Raw genomic sequence first — 23,507 nt, 5'->3', positions numbered from 1 at the left:
TGTGTGCTTATAACTGACCACTGGACTTCCCTATACTTGTTTAACCAGTTTCTAATACTCACTCACTTTCCCGCTTTTACTAACCCAGGGCCCGCACTCTCGGCGCTATCCTTGAAGGGAACAGACGTTTAAGCTAGTTGACATTCTAGTATTCACATTTCTTATACTGGAAATATATGTAGCGGTGTTTGGTAATCATGATAACTTTATTTATATGTAATTGTGAAATTCATTGTCATATTTAAACGTATTTCTAATTATTCATTTTAGTTTTCAAGTTTTTTTTTTGGGGGGGGGGGGGGATTCATATTCATTTTTGTTTCGTTTCAGTTTTTCTGGCCCGCTGGTTCTTGAGATTTTGTTTGGACCCCACCCTATTTTTGAGATTATCTCCACTTTGAAGAAGCCGTGGACCTTCATTTGAACAAACTTGAATCACCTTAACTCAAGGATGCTTTGTGCCAAGTTTGGTTGAAATTGGCTTAGTGGTTCTGGGGAAGAAGATGAAAATGTGAAAAGTTTATGACCACGACAATAAGAAAAGCTTACTTGAAGGCTCAGCTGAGGTAAAAAAAAAAAAAAAAAAAAAGTATGGTAAGAAACTAACGATCTTTCGTGGATTTATTCTGCTTAATTGCTTTATCATTTCCAAAGCAGTAAAGTGTTCCATCATTTTTGAAAACGCATAAAACTTTATTCAACAATAACTTTTATTAATTATCTCAATGATACACATTAACATGCTAAAACTGAATGACTTCCATAGATTCACAAGTTTATATTTAAATTCATTTGCTCCTCAACAAAAAAACTTCACATACATTCATGACAATTATCTCATATACATACAGATAGAGTAGGAAATATAACTCTTGACGTCTAATTCTTCGCCAACACGGCGGTAGTAACTGCGGTATTTATTCCACATTTTCCTTGACCACGAAGGATCCGGAAGTATCCATTCTCGCCCCATTTAGGACCCCAGGAATTTTTTACTTTCCAATAGTCTTTGGTTCCAAAAATAGATTTTTCTGATCCAAAACCCACTATCAACACGCCTACAACAAAATGACATTCGGTTGTTATACACAATTGCAGCATTTATTTGTGAGAGCATATCAAGTAAACCTTGAACGTATTGTGGATTAAATTTGAAGAGCTGCAAATTCTGTATACATCTGTTCTACATCGTCGCAAACCACGCCTATTGTGTCCGTTCACACTACGTCTTGAGGTAGGGCAGATCCTCCCGGACTCGGTGAGCTGTTCTATGACACTGCAGTATTTACGAAAGACAACTTCACGGTTGTACAAATAATACATTGTACCATAAATAAGGATTGCTTATAAAATTTGATGATTATATCGTTGTTTTACTTTCAATACTGGAAGAAACAGGAAAACAACTTGGTCTTTACATAAATACTGCTAAAACCAAAGTAATAAGAATAAACACGGAAAGAGAAGATCTTATTTTGATCAACAACCAGACAGTAGAGGAGGTAAATGACTTTATTTATTTGGGAAGTAAAATTACAAAAGATGGAAACTCAGAAATCGATGTTGACCACCGTCTATCCAAAGCCAGAGGAGCCTTTGCAAGTTTAAAGAAAATCTGGAACTCCTCAAAAATCAAACTTTACACGAAAATCAAGATCTTCAAAAGCAATGTAATTTCAGTTCTTTTATATGGTTCAGAGTCCTGGAAAGTCACAAAAACCATCTGCAATAAACTTGATGTTTTCCAGAGGAGATGTTTAAGAAGAATTCTAAAAGTTTTTTGGCCAAATAGAATATCAAACTGAGAAATTTACAACAAAACTAAAACAACAGCAGTATCAGAGGAAATTAAGAAGAGGGGTGGCGCTGGCTAGGCCATGTTTTGAGAATGGATCCCACATGTTGCTCTAAGATGGATACCAGCAGGGAAGAGGAAAAAAGGTCACTCAAAAGAGACATGGAGGAGAGCAGTAGAAAGAGAGATGAAGGAACAAGGATGCACTTGGGGACAAATAAAGACTTGCTTGCTCTCAAGACAGAGCATACTGGATGTCTCTACTCTAGCCTTATAAATGTAAGCCTTATGTGCAAACCAGCACGAAGAGGTCTAAGTAAGTAAGTTTAATAATGATTGGTTTAATAATAATAATAATAATGATTGGTTTTATATGGCACCTTATCCAGCGTATGCTGCTCAAAGCGCTTTACAATAATCAATGTACATTATTACCCCGGCAAACCTTAAACGCTAGAGCACTAACATTCTAACAATATCTTTCACTGTTCCAGGTACCCCTTTTACACTTGGGTGGAGTGAGGAAATTCATGTAAAGTGACTTTCCCAAGGACACAACGTCAGCCCTGCCGCGGCCAGGACTCGAACCCACGACCTTTCGGTCGAAAGTCTGACGGCCTAACCACTAGGCCACCGACGCCACTTTCATTGATAACAAAATTAGATCAGCAGAAAAACCAGGCGATGTACTAAATAATACAGTGCAATTGTATATCTGAATTCGGTCATAAAATAAACCTCTCACCGTGATCTAGACTCTTTGGATTACAAGCAAAGCTTGGCGGATCAAAAATTCCATGGTGGTAGAATTGAAGAAGTTCGGCGTTGAGTGCAACTGACAAAGGTCCGATCTTGATGAGCTGTTCTGCGATTGAAGTTTCATTCTGCGAGTAAAATTGTAACTACATATACATGGAATTAATCTAACATTCAATTTGGTAACCAAAAGACAGCGGACCCATTTCTACTAAAATAGATGTAATATTGATATATATGAATTTCCGTCCGTGACAGTTTTACAGTCCTTCTCATACATGTAAATGTATGCAAATTTATTTCTAAAATATATTTTTTCGAATTTTTCTAACGATTTCTAAATTTCAAAGTACAAATATGCATGACAAAGTCATGTTGGAATACAGATTTTATTTTTCAATTTTGAGAGAGAAAGAAAGGGTTATGAAAACGCAAGGTTATAATTGGAGGTTCATTCAATGTTGAAAGATTCATATCGCAAAATTCGATACGTGGTATTTTGAAATACGAGTATCCCTTATCTTTTTCTCTCTTCATTTGCACCAAATCCACATGTATAAAATAATAGGTTTCAATGAATATTGTCAGCAAGTGTCATTGAACGAAATCTGTTAACCTTTTGACTGCAAATTCTTTTTAAGACGTGTTAATTTACTTTTGAAATCATATGATTATTGTAAAATAATTCAAAATATTACAATACACTGAAGGAAAATACCACAAGCCTACTACATATACTCAGTACTCCTGACAAGTTTCATCTACATTATTTATCAGTTTTCACCTCGTCAATAGCTTTCCACGACACTACGTTCAGGCCTGGGTGGAACTTGCTGACGTCTAGCTTCGTGACACAGCTTTGCGACATGTTGCAGTAAGGTATGGGTGGTCCGCAGAGGGTGGTATTATAACCAGGGGCGGGGCAAGCTGCACAGGTACCTGGAGCGCCCCCTAGACCGGAACAATACCAGTAATCTTCCCATGTCTCCAAACCTCCCTGTTTTGAATAATCATATATAAAGTGTATGTACGGTTCAACAACTAATGACTCTTTGAGGTTGCGATGCATTTAAGAATACAAAACGATACATGTAACATAATATACAGTAAATAGTGTATGTTTATGATATGTCAAAGTATCTCTTCAAGAACGGTATTTCCTTAAGGAAGAAGGACAGATCGGCATAATGGCCAACTTTTTTTTGACACACGAATGAAAATATTGATTGATTGTATATTGTTTAACGTCGCTCTCAAGAATTTTTCACTCATATTGGGACGTCACCAATGCCAGTGAAGGGTTGCGTCTATGGTCGGCTCTTACGGCCTATGAGCAGGGAAGGATCTTTATTGTGTCACACTTACTGAGACACGGGGCCTCGGTTTTGCGGTCTTATCCAAAGGACCGTCCCATTTAGTCGCCTCTTACGACAAGCAAGGGATACTGAGGACCTACTCTAACACGGATCCCCACGGGACCGAATTAAAATAAAATATGAAAATATAAATACAGGTACTGGCAATACTTGTATGATACTTTTAAATGCAATTGTCTAGCTGGGTATCTCACTGGGTAAGGTAAATTTGAAAATGTTCAACTACAAAATATTATTGTTCATCTCCACTTTCCATCCATATCAGATATATCTCGTGTCTTATTCCTCTTTAAGCAAATATGCAAACCTACAGGGATCTGAACCCCCCGCCCTTTACTCCATAAAAAGACTCGGTCAAAGTGATTTACTTCGATTTGAAACGTGATACGATCAAGACGAAGTTTAATCTCGGTTGAGATTAGGCTTGGCTGAATATGTGGACTTACGCCTTCACCGAATCCCGGAGCAGTCCTTCATAATTCATGTCTGGAAATTTACTTTCAGCTTCGGCCAGTTCTAGCAATTAATGTTCACTTTGGTGACACTGCTGTTCTCTTCAAATAAGTGATTTGACTATCAAACTAACCCTCCATCACTATTCACTCTTAATTTTGTATTGCTTGCCGTCTAGGTATAAAAATCCCAAAATGAAAATAGGCACTAAATTTTCCGTTCAAATGAAGAGTTCCATGACACAATATTATACCTACTTGAATTTCGCTCTATAGGAACTCTTCAATTTTGGGAGATAAAACATTGCGCCATATAAAGTCTTCATTTAAGGGGTCATCCATAATTGTCAACCATTTTCCAAAGTGTGCAAAAAGCACGCTCGGGGGGAAGGGGGTAAAAAATCAACAATTTTACCGTACGCTCTTTTTTCTCTTGGTAGTTTTAGACAGGTCAGACTTATAAACTAAATAAAGCATCAATGTTCTGGACAATGAGTTATTACTATTTATTCCAGTACCTTACGCAACAGGGAAAAAAGTTGCTATGTAACACCGTAACAGTCCTGGTCCCTTATAAATTTTCAACTAGAAAACTGACACGGTCAGCAAGAGCCCCGCCGAGGGTTATTAGAGGAAAATGACATCTGTAATTGATATAGCAATGTTTGGAGCTGGTATATATGTTAGAATTAATAATATATAAAGATACATTGGAATGTCAATTTGTGAAAAAGGCATCATGATGATGAAGCATATTTATGAGAGACTTATGCAATTTAAATTACTTCTGTTTGACACACACTCATGACATCCACTCAAACACAACAGAGTGTAACAAAATCCCATTCTAATAGAGGATTCAAAATGGATAACTGGTACAAAATATGGTACATCCTATTCGAAAAGGATTATGAATGTGACATATTGATGTCTTGGAAAAGGAAATTCTGACATCGGGGCTCTAAGCGTTTTCAAACATATTGTCATTTGATAAAAGTGTTCTACATTTTTAAAAATAGAGATTAATATGTCTTTACATACATAAGTGAGAAAGTTTCCATTATTCCTAGCCGAGACATACCATGTATGCGCAAAAAATTCATGAGCAAATATCAAAATACTCAAGTAGAAAATGTGGACCTTACCGTCAACAAGCGCAGTGAAACACGCCATTTCGAGATTTTCGCCGACGAAAGATCGGTAACAGTAATGAATAAGGTACACTCATTTTGTATCTATTTTGTGACAAGATTTGCACATTTATAAAACATTATACCATTCATATATAACAAGAAATAGGGGTACCAATATTAAAGAACTCATTGTTTGAACTAAATTGCTCATAAACTTGATTGTCGATCTTCTTGTTGGGAATTTGAAAATGGTTGATGTACACTTTTTGAGGGGGGGGGGGGGATCTCAAAAAGTGTGCTTTTTGCACACTTTGGAAAATGGTTGACAATTATGGATGACCCCTAAACGGAAAAATAAGTGATGGTTTATTTAATGGAATTTACATACTTAGACGGTAAGTAATACAACATTAATAGTGATACAGATTTGGTTTAATAGTCAAATAACTTACTTGAAGCGAATAGCAGCGTCACCTAAGTGCACATTAATTACTGAAACTGGCCGAAGCTGAAAGTAAATTTCCAGACATGAATTATGAAGGACTGCTCCGAAATTCGGTGAAGGCGTCAGTCCCAAATATTCAGCCGAGCCGAATCTCAACCAAGATTAGACGAAGTTCTGCTTGTAAGGCAACGATAAGAATTGCAACATGCGATTTACAAAGCTACTGGTTTGATTGAATTCTTTTACCTAAGAAAAAAAATGTACATCTATTATGGTCTCCGCATGAAAACATTTTTTCTTACCTTCGTCTGCCAATGACCACAGATTATTTACGATATATCCACCCTAACATGTCTATCGTGCGACGCCTGAGTCTATGTACGGAGTAAAGAGTGAGAGGTTCCGAATGTACCTACCGCCTTCATGACGTATTGATAAGCCAGAAAAGGCCAGCCCCCGAAAACTCCACAATCCGCCTCACCCCTGTAAAACAAGCGGGAACTATAAATAGGTGCTTTTAATAAAAAATTAATGTCGGTATTGACCTTGTATCTGCAATGTGGATCCGGCACTTCTAGGTATCGGGTTGGATTTTAGTGCTGTTTTGTATCATAGTTTGTCTGAACTACCCCCCTCCCCTCTTTTTCACACTTCATTTCTTTGCCATTGTTTGTGCATGTGTCTTTGTCGTTTGACCCCTATTTGTTGTTCGACTCGCCTTAATTTATTTCATTAATGCCTAATAAAATATGATTGAAGATACAACGTATAGATCTTTCGTTTCGGCCTTGGTTGTCGTCCTTAGTTTTCAAGTTGCACCGTATATTGTTCCAGATTCTTTCACGTAAATGTCTCCCAAAACAGTATTTCAACGTGTAACTCGGTTTACTTCGTTTCGGCCTTGAGTATCGACCTTGTGATTCTAAATCGTACCATTAGTTAATCTATTAACGTGTTACTGTCGTTTAAAAACAGCAATTCAAACACAACTCATCTAACTTCGTTTCGGCCTTGAGCTTTCAAATCATATCGATTATTGTATTGTTCCGGATTGTGTATGTGTGTGTTTCCTAAAACGCGATTCATTCAAAGAAGATGGGTTACTTTATCGAGCCGAGAACCCACAGAAAGACAAATATTAAAGTTAAAATTGAAACTCTCCAGAAAAAGAAAAATTTGCATTCTAGTTAAAATAATTAATCCATAGTTTCCAAAAATGCTTTTTTAATGTACCAATTTCAAAGGAACATTGAAAAAAAATGCTATTTAAAATCACCTATACGCGAAAAACGCATAAAATAACAGTAAATTTGACTTTTCCAAGCAGATTTTCAAATGGAATGGGCCAAGTCTCCATTGTGAACTGAGTAAAATATGTTAGTACAAGCTCAGGTGTAAAATGTTTTGTAAATAAAAGTATGGAGACTTGACCCACTCTATGGAAAAAAACCTTACTTCTTGTATATAACTTTTGTCGTAATTATCAAGATATTTTTTATGTCCATGTCGGGTGACTTTATATAGCTTGAACTTCGGTAAATCTTCATGGTATGGAGATATATATATATATATAGCCGAGATGGTATAGCGACAGTCTTATTGAAGTTTTGGATAGGCCAAGATTGCACATATCTATGGTTCGAATACCAATTTTTCCTACCTATTTTACAAGTATGGGGCCTCATGTATGGATGTTGTTTATGTAAACGACAACTTAAAGTTAAAGAGAACAATTTCAACAATGCTTCAGAAGTTACTTGAAGAGAATCATGACAAAATCAAAATATGCAACCAGTGCAGCCAGTGTAAAAGGCACAATGAACTTATAGTTCAGTACAAAAACAAAAGCAAATCAAGTGTCTGTTTCTGTCCCATTTGTATTCTACAAATATACAGCAAATGTGCGTTCTGTAATTGTAAAACCGACCTCAGAGTTGTAGCAAAAGAGGCAAGACCTGATGCCTTTATCATATTCGGTATATTAGTACCAGTGGGTTGTAAATGCTGTTTAAAACATTTGTTGAGGAAAACTGAATCCAGATCAAAGCATTAATACTGCACCATACAGAAAACGCTATTCCAAATTTGATTTACACCACAAAACATCTGAGGTTTCTTATTCACATAAGTTAATATGTCAATGGAAATGCGGAGCAATTACTGTTGGATGTTGTGCGCGTACATGTAGTGTCATTTGGTACCTTAGATACTCCAGGCATCAGTGTAAGTACCGGTATGTGTGTGTGTGTTAAAAGTCGCTGATATACATGATGCTGCCTGTAAAACAAATTCTGATGATGATTTTGATTAAATTTTCTTCTCTGAAGTATGATCTATTTATTGGTTTTTAATTCTAAATATTTTGGACAGCGCTTTAGTAAGGTACTGTATCTATTTTGAATACGGGTACCATCAATGCGGATTTTAAACTTCCGATTCACGACCGGTGCCTATTCGTGAATAGGCTTATTGTTCGCCAAGTTCACCTATCTTATCTAAATCAGTGGCAAATTTAATTTAACGTACGACTTACACGTACATGTATCTTATCGGGCTCACAGCGGGTGTGACCGGTCAGCAAGGGATGCTCACTCCTCTTGGGCACCTGATCCCACGTGTGGTGCGTCCAGGGATACGTGTTCGTTCGTATTTTTATCCTTCATTATATTTATAGTAGTACACCTTTTTCGTTGGTTGGACGTAGTGACGTATCGAATTGTTCGTGTCGATGGTCATATCGGTGCTTTGTATATATTTGTGTAGATTCATTGTCAAGAAATTTAAAACCATTAAACTCCTCTTTTTGCATTTCTGTGTGCCGAAATTTGACACAAGGTTTACTCGTTAAATTGAACATTTCTTAAGACAAAAAGTTCCGTTTGACGACAATTAATAAGTTCTACAACTTGATTCAATTTATACATGTACAGTCAGTATTTAAATATTTTTTTCTCAGCGGTACGGGTATTGGCCGGGGGTGGGGGGGGGGGCATGGGTGTCACCCACCTACATATACTCGAGTAGGTGACCACCAAGCCCTCTCATATAAACCACTGTCGATCAAAAGTATCGAACTCGGGTCACAACGATAAGAAACGCTAATATGCACCGACCTTTAGTTATACATGTATTGCATAACCGTGACATTTAATTAAATGGAAAACCAATCAGGATCTCATCAAGTCGCCCAATGTTAGACTTTCTACATCATTATACGAAAACGGTTTATGGCATAATTTCCCATTGTCGTAAATTGGAAAACGCTTCATACTTTCTACCAGATGATCTTTTATTGAGAATTCAACAGGTAAATCAGACGAATATGTCTGGGGACACCTGACGCTTATATTGAAGCACCGGCGGGTTTTATGTGCAGTGTGTCAATTATAACATCCTTAATCACTGATCAAAGATCAGGTGTAACATGACGTCTTTACACGAGTTTCATTTATTCTGCATAAACCAGGTAGCGAGGAAACCACCATGGAACCACATCGACCTACTTCTTCAACACCAGTCGAGGCCGCTAGATGGGCTGATGTGGCGTAAATATTTGGTTATACATGTACCATCTATAAATCACACTAATATATTTTCTGCGACATAAATACTTGCGATAAGGATTTAGTCATTATATAACAAGATGTGTTTGTGAAACACAAATGCCCCCCATAATGGCCAATTCCGAAGATGGCCAAGGTCACAAGGACAAATATCTTGGTAAAAGTAGGTCAAATGTCAAGGTCAAAAGATTTAGTACCAACGGAAAGGTCATGTCACAAGGAATACTCATGTGAAATATCAAATCTCTATCACTTACTGTTCAAAAGTTACTAGCAAGGTTAAAGTTTTCAAAAAGTAGGTCAAACTCCAAGGTCAAGGTCACAGAGTCAAAAATGTTGGTACCCACGTAAAGGTCTTGTCACAAGGAATACTCATGTGAAATATCAAAGCTCTATCACTTACTGTTCAAAAGTCATTAGCAAGGTTAAAGTTTCAGACAGAATGACAGACAGGACAAAAACAATATATATATATATATATATATATATATATATATATATATATATATATATCCATATACATGTATATACATATATATGTGTGTGTAAGACAAATGCACTGCGTCCCTAAAACACCCGATACCTATCAGTGTTTGCTAATCAATCTTTAGCACATGCCGTTTGTGACGTTACTAATAAACGTCAATATTACGTAGTTTTTGTTTGTTGTTTTTTTAAATATAAAATGTCAGGAAGTAAAATTCCCAATAATACAGTAACATACATATGAATACCCGGGGGTGGGTGTTTAGCATGTGATAAAAAAAAGAATCTCCCTTGGTTTGTGGTTTGATATGATTTACATTGTACATGTATATCCAAGTCGTTGTGTGTTTTATATCCCCTCGACAAGGCTCGGGTATCGAAAACACACAACTCATTGAATATAAATCATATCAAACCAGAAACCATGAGAGATCCTATATATAAATGACAGAAAAGAAAGCACAGTGAGCATTAACACACAAGAACTACATCCCCTGTGGCAGGAGTTATATACATGTACTTACTTAGGAACGTCCTCCATGCCATCACAGTCCACGATCTGTTCCACAGAGAAGTTAGTCAGGGGCTTCCCCATCACCGCCCACAGCCCCTCAATGTTACCAATGGCACTGAATTCAATATAAGTAGAGTTTTGTACTCAAATCATAACAGTCAGAATATCGTGTACTGGAAGTGTTCAAAGAATGAGCATCATGCCAGATATAAAATCTGACGCGGTGGTTGTAGAAAAAAAAAACGATTTTCAAAGGATACCTCCATAATTTTACTACTTTTTGATTATCTCCGTTTTGAAAAGGGTGTGACCCTTCCCATAAAGAATGACTATAATTAACGGTTTCTCAATGTAATTTATGTTCTTTAATACACTATGCTATGCACGTCGATAGAGCTGCTCTTCAAACAATCCAGCGTCTGTTTGACATAGCATTATGGGGACATATAGTTATGGGGGGCGTCTAGGTACAATGTCGCAGTGTACAGACACTAGACAGACGATTAAAATAATGTTTGTAAAAGGTAGGATGACTGCAAAGAACCACAAGACTATGTCACGTGACTGACCTGAATGCCCAGCATGACCCTGCAGCGCCTGTAATAAGCAGAAAACAAATAATGTTAGTACTGACCACAACGTTTCACCACCTTGACAAAGGCAGTACTGAATTGTTTTTAATTCCAAATCATTTCTCGTATGTCATATATTCAGTCTGTAAATAACTTCTATGGCTCATTCCATTAGTACTACTACACAGATTGATAATACCGAGAGTCTTTTGAGAATCAATCTGATATACACATGTATATATTATAGAGAAATGGTGCTAGTGTTAAACCTTACATACTTCGTTATTCCCAGTGCTCATGATAGACCTGGTATAAATATTAGAGTTATATTAAGTTCATATGATTAATGTATGGACGTCTGTTGATGCTAATAACTAAATAATTCAACTTAAAACAATTAAAGAAATGAAAAGGTATTTACTGTAACTTTTAGATGTTACAATTGAACTAAATCATTGAAAACTACATTTTCCACTTGACTTTTATATGTTATATTCCTTGCTTTTTTAAATTCTAATTATTAGAAATAATTATCATTATGGTCAGTGGCGGATTTAGCCCCCCCCCCCTCCCCGTTTTCACCACAGCATATAGATGAAAACTCCAGATTTGGTACCCAAAATGGTTGACCATTTTGGCTAATACTGGAATTTCACATGTGGACCTCCCCTTTTCGGAAATCCTGGATCCGCTACTGATAATACTATGGGTATGTCTTGATTTTTCTGTCATTGTTTTCCATCAATATATTGATAGACATCCTATTTACATTTACCAATCTTTTGTCAAAATAAAATTTTATTGATTTCATACAATAGTATTTATATAAGTATTTCTCAATGAAAGCACTGACCCTTCAACTTGACCTATAAAAATCTAGATATACTAGTACATGTACTTATAACAGGAAAATATAACACTGCAGGCATATTGGAAAATCAACACTTATAGGTTATAGACTGTGTATGGGAAAATATGACGACCGAGTTTTTTGGCGCGTAAACGGACCGAGCTTGCGAGGTCCGTCCGCGACAAAAAACGAGGTCGTCATATTTCCCATACAAAGTATATAACCTTTTTATTATATACTTTCAATTTCATTTAGAAACTAAAAATAATTTTATTTTTAACAATAACTTTATCAGTTTAACTGAGTAAAAAATGAAAAACACGAAAAATTTCAAAATTAACGGCGTAGAAATTTGATTGTGACGTAATGTTTGCGGGCCGGAATGTTTCCGGGCATAAATCGTGTGATCTATGCCCGCAAACTTTTAAAGAAAAAAGAAGAGATGAAATTGAAAGTATATAATAATGCCAAATATTACAAATTACCTCATGCCTCCATTTCGTTCTTCCCCACCCCCTAATGAAAGCAACATCTACTGAAAAGACTGCATACCTTGGTCCTTGACCGGCGTGACTTTCTTTTGCCCTGTCCAATCGAACGAATCCGGGAGAGCCGCTGAATGAGAACTCCTTAGGTATCTAAGTGTAATACAGTGAAATGTTTAGGAACCTATATAATTAAATGTTTAGGAACCTATATAATTATATTTAAGCGAGTCTCCCTGTAGCTGTGTTTTACTGTAAGCGTGAATTCATTATAAGCGTGTGTTGCTGTAGCCGTGCTTTACAGTAAGCGTGAATTCATTATAAGCGTTTGTTGTTGTAGCCGTGCTTTACAGTAAGCGTGAATTCATTATAAGCGTGTGTCGTTGTAGCCGTGTTTTACTGTAAGCATGAATTCATTATAAGCGTGTGTCGCTGTAGCCGTGTTTTACAGTAAGCGTGAATTCATTATAAGCGTGTGTCGCTGTAGCCATGTTTTACTGTAAGCGTGAATTCATTATAAGTGCATGTCGCTGTAGCCGTGTTTTACTGTAAGCGTGAATTCATTATAAGCGTGTGTTGCTGTAGCCGTGCTTTACAGTAAGCGTGAATTCATTATAAGCGTTTGTTGTTGTAGCCGTGCTTTACAGTAAGCGTGAATTCATTATGAGCGTGTGTTGCTGTAGCCGTGTTTTACTGTAAGCGTGAATTCATTATAAGCGTGTGTCGCTGTAGCCATGTTTTACTGTAAGCGTGAATTCATTATAAGCGTATGTCGCTGTAGCCGTGTTTTACTGTAAGCGTGAATTCATTATAAGCGTGTGTCGCTGTAGCCGTGTTTTACTGTAAGCGTGAATTCATTATAAGCGTGTGTCGCTGTAGCCGTGTTTTACAGTACATGTATATTTAGTCACATACAATTCTTACTACTTGCATTTTATTTCTTAATAATATCTTTAATTTATTCATATACAATACTATCAGGCATCTTACAGTGCTCCCGTGGGGATCCGGGTTAGAATATGTAGGTCCTCTTGCTTGTCGTAAGAGGAGATTAAATAGCTAGGGCGGTCCTCCGGATGAGAACGCAAAAACCGGGGTTCCGTGTCACAGAAGCTGTAGCATGATAAAGATGCCTTCCTGCTCAAAGGCCGTAATTGCCGAGCATAAGCCTAAATTTCACAGCGCTTCAACGGCAATGGTGACGTCTACATATGAGTGAAAGATTCTCGAGAGGGACGATAAACAATATTCAATCAATCAATCTTACAATTATTCATTTGTAAGCAATTCTAAGCACTGGCATTTAATTTCTTTTTCATTTGTAGTATCTTAATTCATATGAAGAGAGGTGGATATAAGCTTCAGTGCAATTCTTATAAAATTCTTTCGAATGGCATTTCATTTTTTAAAATAGTGAGCTCTGAAATTTAAATTTAGAATAAGTTCTCATAACCTCAGAATTAAAAGTGGGAGATATAAAAAAATATATATGAAAAACAAGGATGAACAAAAAGAAATGATTGATGTGGATTATGTAAAATGTCATGGAGATTTGTGTAAGTTGAAAAAAAAAGCACAAATAAATGTAATGCAGTAATGATATGATCACCTTTAAATTATTAGAAGTATACACACATTTTAAAACTCAATTTTTGTGTATATGTTTGCATAATATTAAATATTATTTGATTATTCATACACGAAAATTATCAGAAAATAAATTTTATATTTCATTGCCGCCTATAAATAGTTATAATCCAAGATTGCTACAAAGTTCTATATCAAAGTTTGAGGTTTTTAGTGTTTGTTTTTTACTTTTCTGTGTCATATTAATGCTATATGTATGAACTTTATCCTATTTTTTTCTCTTAAGTAAATGTATCACTTTATGCTTATGCATAAATTTCATAATAATACATCGTTTACACCATCATATAATGAAAGACAAACAAGCAAACATGGAAAACAAAAACAACCCCCGGGACTTCACGTGGTGATGGTTACATGTGCAGTCAATTAATTAGTGAAGTTATGAAAGCAAATGTCTATAATGAGGTTCAATGCCCATACCAAGGTCAAATGTTTGTATGAAGTAAACATGAAAACGTTAGGGGACAATGTTTTCTTGCTAACGACAACCATTTGTACCTAGTTGGACATGTGCATGGTCGTGTTCATAATTGGGGAACAAAAGGTTGTTTTATTAATATAGATTATGTATAATATCATGACCGTTCCTCCATTTATCAAAGTGTCAGTTATAAAATACTGCTTTGAAAACGTCTACACACATTAAATATATCTGTACATGAAGGTTTCTTTAAATAGAATTACCTTTCTCTCTCAAAAACCGGCGCCCTTCTTTTCGGCATCAGTACTGTTTTAGAAAATTCCTTTTGACTCAAATCTGCCAAATGATTCAATCCAAAAGTCGTCTTCCCTCTTTAATGGAATTTATATAATCATTTATTTGAACATAAATTGTATATACGTATATTTGTTTACGATCATCTTAAAGATTTTACTATAAAAATGAAATAAAAATATTAAACAGGTTAAATGCAAGTACATAAAACAGCATTCGTTGTACATGTATATATAGAATTACATATATGAATTTATAACACCATGACTTATACCAATGGCTTACAAGTAAGACATGGTGCTTCATGTCCAATTATAATGTACTCAATGTTGATTAGAAAAAAAGTCTTAAATATGTGTGTCTAAAATTAATGTACACATATACGACGAGAATTTTAAATCCAACTGTGGAAAGAAAAGTTGCCCCAGCCCGTCTCCGTGTTAATACATATGTAAGTACATATGTATTTAACAAGAAATTGTGATCCAGTGTTTTACTACTGATTAATGGTGGTTTACGTAAGACATTGATGGATTGATTTATATCAGTCAAGTGTCATTACTAGCTATATGATTTATAGTCCAAACCTGCAATACAAGCATTCTTAAGTGTCAGTCTTCAAAAAGGTGAGAAAGTTCTAGCCTTTATGAACGTATTTTTAGCACCATTAACATAGATCTTACAATATGCAATTCTGTCCAATTTATTTTAAACTGATAAATTAAACTTTACAAATGACAGCTAAGCAAAATTATACAGATAGATTGGCTAAATTAAACTTTACAAATGACAGCTAAGCACAATTATACAGATAGATTGGCTATTGGCTATTCATTGGATCTAGAAGTTCATTGGAAGGTGATTTCACCCAAAAAAGAATGTTGAAAAAAATACAAAGCAAAACTCAAAGAGAAATCCATTCATATTTACATATCATATCTAGATATTGGACTAAATCATGAACTTACTTGAACATAACGTTCAGCTCATTGATTACTTTAAGATTCTCCAAGAACACCTTGAATTTACTTTGTTCTATCACGTGACTTTGGTATTCTTTGTTGTGCTCCCTTTTCCATGACCTAAAAAGTCCCAAAGTACAACATACACTATCTTGTAGGAATCATTGGATTAAAAGCAAGAATAATTCAAACTTATACTAATTATAAACTGCCAATAAATGTATGTATTGCCTAATATCAAGACAAATGTTTTGTTGTAATTATGGTAATCTGATATTTTAAAAGTAACACCCCCCAAATCAAATTTATATTTGCTTTATCGTAATGAGGAAGTGTACATGTGTGAGTTAATGGGTGGGCGGATCTTACTGGAAGAGATGAAGCGCACTCTCCGCATCCTCGGGGTATTTTTCACATCTGAAATGAATTCATATCTAAATGTAGATAAGTTTTAACATAAAGGTACATATGAAATTATGCAATATGATTTTACAAACAATTCCTTGAAATGTCTCGATCTTTAACATCTTTTTTTTTTTCATGAAAAAAGGTAAACAATTCACCAAGATTCACCAGGCAAGAGACCAAAGCTACATACATTTCCTAGTCTTTAACATTAGGCAGGTCATGATAAAAAACAACATAAGCATAGCAATACATGTTCCCTACAGCTTTACCCGTCCCAAGTCAAGCCAGTGCGTGACCAAACCTACACCAAAAGTCTTTGTATAATTATTGTTTTAAAAGCATAATCTACTCAGTAAATTATATGGAACTCTCACAACAAACAAAAAGGACATAGAGACCATGGCAGCGACCAGATGACATATGACCAAGTATAAAGTTGCAGAGAAATGAGGAGACAAAAAGACAATGGACGGACAAAACAAAAACACCCCTATACTTGATCTCTAGCCACCATTGTTTCTCTCTCAAAATTTTTAGTTATGCAACAAATTCGGTCATTGAACTGGGCTTCTAAACCAAATGAATTACATACAGTCTGGATTGACATGCACCCTATTTTCATGGTTGATGCATGTGCTCTTAATCACCACCTACATACAGACCAGGTGTAAAAATCACTAGTTTCTTTGATACTGATTGCTCAATTTTAAAGTCAGTGTATAAATCTTGCTGAAACTCCTTATGGGAAACCTTTCGAGAAGGTACGTATTTTCTCTTACGTGGTAGCCTATTGGGTATGGCGCTCGCTTTCCAACTGAGATGATCCCATGTGGACCCGGGTTAGAATAGGTCCTCAGTACCCCTTGCTTGTGGTAAGAAGCGACTAAATGAGGCGGTCCTTCGGATGAGACCGCAAAATCCGGGGGCCAGTGTCACAGCAGTTGTGGCACGATAAAGATCCCTCCCTGCTCAAGGGCCGTTAGCGCCGAAAATAGGCCTAAATTTTTGCAGCCCTTCACCGGCAATCGTGACGTCTCCATACGAGTGAAAAATTTTCGAGCGGAACGTTAAACAATATACATTCAACCCATAGGCAGTGCACTCGACGTTTTAAATACATATATATAATTTTAAAAAATAGTCTTCCTGTGAAATAGTTTTTTGTTTTTTTTTACAGGGAGAGAAGTTTTTTTTAAATATATATATTTAGAACGTCGAGTACCTGTGAACCAACCAATCCAACTGGGAGGCCAGAATCCTAGCGTCGAGTCAAACCTATGACGCCAAGTGCGCATTTAGAAATGGAAGTCATGGGGTTTTCGGATACAACCTTCAAAACGATAATAATAATAATAAACCTCGCAGCTTAGGCACTGGGTGCCGTGTATAGGTCAAAATATGTGCACTTCACCAACAGCTACATATCAAACAGATTAAAGCAATAGTTCATTTTACTCATACACTAATCAATTTCAAATTCTTGATGATTAGCAAATAATTACATGACATCTCATTTACCGTCGACGTATATATATCTAATATAATATATATCTACGTGTATTGATCATTTCATTTATCTTAATATCTGAATCACCATCTGCTCAGCAACTTCGTTAGAATGCAATCGGAATGTTAGAAAATAACTTTTTTATTCACATTACAGGTGCATTGAGGATCGAACTTAAACATTAGACTATCACACCAAGAGCTCAAATAGATTATATGAAAAGGTGAAGGTAACGAATAGTGATCAATCTCATAACTCCTTTAAAGAATACAAAACTATGAGCAGGGCAAACATAAACCCTTGGACATACATGTACCAGAAATGGGATCAGGTGCCTAGGAGGAGTGGAGTCATATCTGCCGTGAGCCCTATATCTTGATGGGTAAACGGAGTAACCCGTAGTCAAAATCAGAGTGCAAAAACTGTTTCAATTGATATGAAACATGTTAGACAGATTTTACCCAATGATAGGTTGTATTGGTAAGTAAGATCGTTATAACCAGGGGCGGATCCAGGAATTGTGGTTACGGGGGGCGCCACTTTATGAGGCAGGGGGTCTGGATTTTATAGGACTTGAAATATGTCTCCTATTTAGTCATTTGTACTATTTTCTATCATTTTTAATCAGGTGAAATTAATAAAATGACGCAAATTTTAAGGGTTTTTGGAAAAAATAAAGTTCTTCCAATAAAGTAATTCAAGAAATAAAAAGATTTTGTCATTTATTTCTCCGGGAGTGGAAAAAAATATTGCTTCTTTTATCGTTTAGTACATTTTTCTGAACAAGACACCACGATTTACCTTAAATTTGAAAATTTTAGGTGTGTGTGTGTGTGCCGCCAGCTGCGTCCCCCCTTAAATCCGCCACTGATAACGCCCATAAAATTTGCGAAATGCTGACTTTATACCAAAATGTTGAAACTCCTTTAATATTAACTTACTTGTCAGTAGCCTGATTCCATTTAAAAACTGACAATACGCAGAACAAGCTCTTGCGCATCGAATCAGTTGAGAGACATAAACATCATATGCATGTGATGATGGAATATTGGTGCGAAAATATGGGAAGTTGACGTTGGAGAAGCTGAAATCATCGCGTTTGTCATATTGAAAGCATCTGAGTATGCTTGCATATCAATATGACTAATCATGGTCTCGTTGTTCTTGCAAAGAAGATTTTCAACAAAAAATCTTATATATCCCTACGTAAAATCTGACTTTCTATTGTGGTCCCATCTTTCACCAGGGGCATGATTTGAACAATTTTGAATTTCCACTCATTAAGGAAGCTTCTACATAAATTTTATCTTTTCTGGTTCAGTGGCTCTTGGGAAACAATTTTTTAAAAGAACCATCGAATTTTAACTATTTCTTTATTATCTCCTATTGAGAAAGGTGTGACCCTTCATTTGAATTATTTTAAATCCCCTTTACCCAAGGATCTTTTGATATAGCAAGGTTGGTTGAAATTGGCCCTGTATGCCTGGAGAAGAAGTCGAAAATGTGTCAAGTTTACGGACGCCGGACAACCGGTGATCAGAGTAGCTGATTAGCTCAGTTGAGCTTATAAGTCAGGTGAGCTAAAAAGAAGAACTCTCATTAAAAAAAACCTCTGATACGTGTAGTTGTAAATCATTAATGCATGCTCTGCTATCTTTAATTGAACAGTGTATGCGTTAAAGAAATGTCTTGTTCGGTAACAAAGAACCTTGAAAGGCGACGTAGAAAGGAACTATGGTCATCCATTCACTGGTTCATTAGCAAAAGCTATCAATAAGCATGGAAATAATCAAAACGGTCAAGTGATTGCTCTGCCTTACAAAAAACTCCTTACTCTTGACAGACAAGTGGAACGAGATTTTGAGTACTTTTTTTTTAACACAAACGAACGATCTTCGAGTCTTTGTTAAATTCATACCGGCTATCTAGCATGTTCTTAGTTAACATTCATCAATATAGTAACAAATAACGATATTAAGAATATAACAATACAGATATCGCAATCATCAAACGTACAGCGTTTATCACTATTCCACTGATATCGGTTAGATAACAAAGAAGTACATATCATTGTCCTGAACATTGTGCAATTATCATTAACCTTGTAAACTATAAATAGTTCTTATGTAACCTCCAACCAATGTCATTTTTATGTCCTATACATCTTTTAAAATATCGTTTTAAGAACACCCTCGAATCTTCGGCAGTATTTCAAACTGAATTTCCATTTCCTGTCTCCGCGGCAAGAAAGTCAGAATGACATTTTAGAAGAAAAATATGTTTTAAATATTTTTTTTTTTTTAAATTGGACAAACGATACGGCTATTACTTTCCTGGAAATTTAAATGTCCATAACAAACCTTATATGGCATTAAAATGTTCCGAGATCAAAACTACCTATTGCTTTGGGTCCACGATCGCTTTGGATAGGTACATGTATATGAGATTTCAATTTGACTCAGCCTCCTCTGGTGTACCATATTCTTTCATCCACCTTATTTACATCCACCCTTATCCACATCCACCCTTATCCACTATAGGGTGTTACATGAGATAGACCATAATTATTATAGGACAATAAAATAACAGTAAGACGCGTTATGCAACTTATAACAGCGGCACACATCTTGAGTCGGTCACTATCAATCAAAGTCAGTCGGCATGATCTGTGGCCAACCAACATAAAACTACATCACCGCGGGCCCCCGGTTTACCACACGAGTCCTACACACACCAGGACCTACCTAACAATTAGCACTGAGTGGATTTTTTTAATTATTGGGATATTTCCCGTGCGGATACAAACCTTATAAGTGGTGAAAAAGTGGCACAAAACAGGCAGAGTGCTAAAATCCGGAATGACATCTTCTGAAAGCCCCGGGGTAAGCTCAGCCTATATAAAGAAAATAAAAACTTCTTACATAAACGCTAAATCTTTATACATTTGGACAAATTTAAATACCTCTTTAACTTTGTGCTGCTGAAATAATTCGGAAAGCTTTGCATACCAGAGAACATCAAGGATCCCTCTTTAAAATGTGTATCTCGATCAGTCGTCGTTATCTAACGCAACAAGCAAAGTCCAATTGCAACCACCTTGTATTTTTCTGTTTACTTGTAATATCGCCATGAATTATCACCCTCGTCTTTATTTGAATTAGAATTACTATCGCTTCATTCACTTCGTTCAATTTGTTTCATATCATATTTGAAATTTGCGTTTATTCAGATCTTTCCTTAATCTTCAAGCACCATTTACGGACGTAGGTTACACCCAAAAGAAATTTATCAAATTTTCTTAAACTATTTTAAATGTTTTGATATTACTAAAAACCCATTTTTAACACAAAATAATCCTATAAATATTAGTTGAAAATTCAATGGAAAAACATTATCCAAAATTTGAATCGATCTCTCAGAAGCGTCATCTTATTGGTGCATTTCATGTAGTGCTGACCGATTTACATTAATTGGTGTTTGATCAATTAATAACACGTAAACACGACATAATTTTTAAAAGATCATAGAATACAAAGATTTTGGACGCGTCAAATACAGCAAGATTTTGCTGTGGTTACGTGAATTTTCAAGTAAATATTTGCGAATAATGCAAAAATAAAGGTGGTTTCATAGGGAAATTTTGTGGTAGATATGGGTTTTCAGCAATATCAAAACATTTATAAATAGTTTTACTAAATTCTATATACAGTTTGGGGTATCCCATGTCCTTGACTAGATCATCAGATCCTTCTATATACAGTTTGGGGTATCCCATGTCCCTGACTAGATCATCAGATCCTTCTATATACAGTTTTAAGGCCATACACAACGTTTCTACCATTTCTTTTCGAATATTTTTTTCATCTCGATAAGAGTTGACCCAAAGATTTTTCTCGCCTATATTTCTTTGAGCACTACAATAACTAAGTAACGTCCATGTGTATAGGCCTATACAACCTTCTACAATACCTACAAGAGTGGATTTTACATTATCTAAAATTGATCTGCTAATATACCCAAAGTCTTTCTTATTATCATCATCATTGTTATTTTGGTAGAAACAAGATATGATGCGAATGAATTGCACCTGAAATGCCATGAAAAATTATGAATTTGCGTTGCATATGGCATTACCCACAGGCACCTGAAGTGTGGATATCTTATACCCCCCTTCCTTCTAAAATGAAATTATTTTTTTTATACAGAATCAATAATTTATCCAAAATATGTTATTTCCCCACCGATCATCCTCATAAGTCGTTCTGAATAGTCAGTTTGTACTTTCTGTAAGATTTTGAGATGACCATTGGTGAGATACTAATACATACAGTGTACATGTATATTCAGGGGCGGATCCAGGAATTGCGGTTGGGGGGGGGGGGGGCGCCACTGTATGAGACAGGGGGTATGGCTTGAGGTCCCCAGTGGGTCCAGGGCGAAGCCCTGGTGGGGGCCCAGGGGGCGAAGCCCCCGGAAGCTCCTGGATTTTACAGATTTTATAGGGCCTGAAATATGTCTCCTATTTAGTCATTTGTACTATATTTTATCATTTTTAATAAGGTGAAATTAATAAAATGATGCAAATTCTAAGGGTTTTTTGAAAAAAATTAAGTTCTCATAATCAAGTAATTCAAGAAATCAAAAGATTATTTCTCTGGGAGTGGAAGAAATTATTGCTTCTTCTATCGTTTAGTACATTTTTCTAAACAAGATGCCACGATTTACATAAAATTTGAAATCACTGATATTAGTATCTCAGGAGTGGTCCTCTCAAATGTTTAAGCTTACAGAAGGTAGAAACTGACTATTCAGAACGACTTATGAGGGTGATCGGTGGGGGAACAACATATTTTGGATAAATTATTGATTCTGTATAAAAATAATTTCATTCTAGAAGGGGGTCATGTACACAAGATCTATACAAGCTATCCACATTTCAGGTACCTGTGACATTACCTACCTGTTCAAAATAAAAATTTATAAAACTTTAAAATGTATATGATATCATCTTCACTCTTTTTCCCGGTTAATCAATAAACAAAGAAGAAGAAGAAAAAAATAAGAAAAAAACTGTGGAGATGCCGGGGATTGAACCCGGGGCCTCTCACATGCGAAGCGAGCGCTCTACCACTGAGCTACATCCCCTGTGCAATACGACGGCAAATACTTGCTTTAAATAACTAAGGCGATGATACTGTTTCTAAATATAGCACACCAGCCATATACGATACTAATCAGAAGAAAGAAACATATTGGGCATGTATTTCACGCACAAATATCTTGTTTACTTTTGATGCAAGTTAAAGATAAGTAAGCTTCACACAACTTCTTTTCCTACATGTTATCAAACGAGAATTATTAAAAAAAAAAAATAAATAAAAAAAAAAAAAATACAAAGAACGATCACTCTAATGTTTACTCCATTCTTTTCTTTATCAATAGGCCTATATAAATACAATTATAAATCTTTTCTTGAGTTAAGGTTTTTATTTTGCTTTGAACTAGCTAGATATACAACACAAGCAACAACTAAACAAAGAGAAAAATAAATGTCACAATGTGCGATGCCCAGTAGATCTACGATGTAAATTTACAATCGACCGTGTACGTAAAAATCACATGACGACTAAGGTTAAATTTATTGAACAAAAGGCCATTGTTTCACTTTACATAAATGTGAGTTAAAATAAAATAACAAATGATACGACGAATATGTCTCCACTTACCTTTTTTAAATGTCAGTTGTGAATATAGAAGTCTAAGCGTTTTGTTTTGGTTTGTTACAAACTGCGAACTTACACCCCCGAAATATGGAGGCGGAGCAAGGCCTTTGCATAA

General features: G+C 35.8%; 1 protein-coding gene and 1 non-coding gene across 3 annotated transcripts; both read right to left on the bottom strand.

The window, feature by feature from the left end:
* Positions 1–692: 692 nt before the first annotated feature.
* On the bottom strand, positions 693–23,507 carry LOC125663863 (cysteine proteinase 1-like). 2 transcript variants are annotated; one of them, XM_048896280.2, is made up of 12 exons: positions 23,396–23,507; positions 20,476–20,562; positions 16,124–16,171; positions 15,761–15,874; positions 14,762–14,869; positions 12,495–12,580; positions 11,090–11,117; positions 10,531–10,635; positions 6,374–6,440; positions 3,336–3,548; positions 2,541–2,679; positions 693–1,058 (listed from the first exon to the last, which is right to left on the bottom strand). In XM_048896280.2, exons 2-12 carry the CDS (start codon positions 20,532–20,534, stop codon positions 880–882), a joined length of 1,146 nt encoding a protein of 381 aa, XP_048752237.1. In that variant the 5' UTR covers positions 20,535–20,562; positions 23,396–23,507; the 3' UTR covers positions 693–879. The 2 variants fall into 2 exon arrangements, with proteins under 2 accessions (XP_048752237.1, XP_048752238.1); XM_048896281.2 differs by lacking the exon at positions 23,396–23,507 and adding an exon at positions 20,678–20,763.
* On the bottom strand, positions 22,743–22,814 carry Trnaa-cgc (transfer RNA alanine (anticodon CGC)). Its single transcript has one exon. It is a non-coding gene; the product is annotated as a tRNA-Ala (tRNA).

This window comes from Ostrea edulis, chromosome 1, assembly GCF_947568905.1.
Source record: "Ostrea edulis chromosome 1, xbOstEdul1.1, whole genome shotgun sequence".
In the NCBI taxonomy this organism is placed as follows: domain Eukaryota; kingdom Metazoa; phylum Mollusca; class Bivalvia; order Ostreida; family Ostreidae; genus Ostrea; species Ostrea edulis.
The sequence above is the reverse complement of the archived record's forward strand: the minus strand, read 5'-3'. Positions and strand labels throughout refer to the sequence as shown.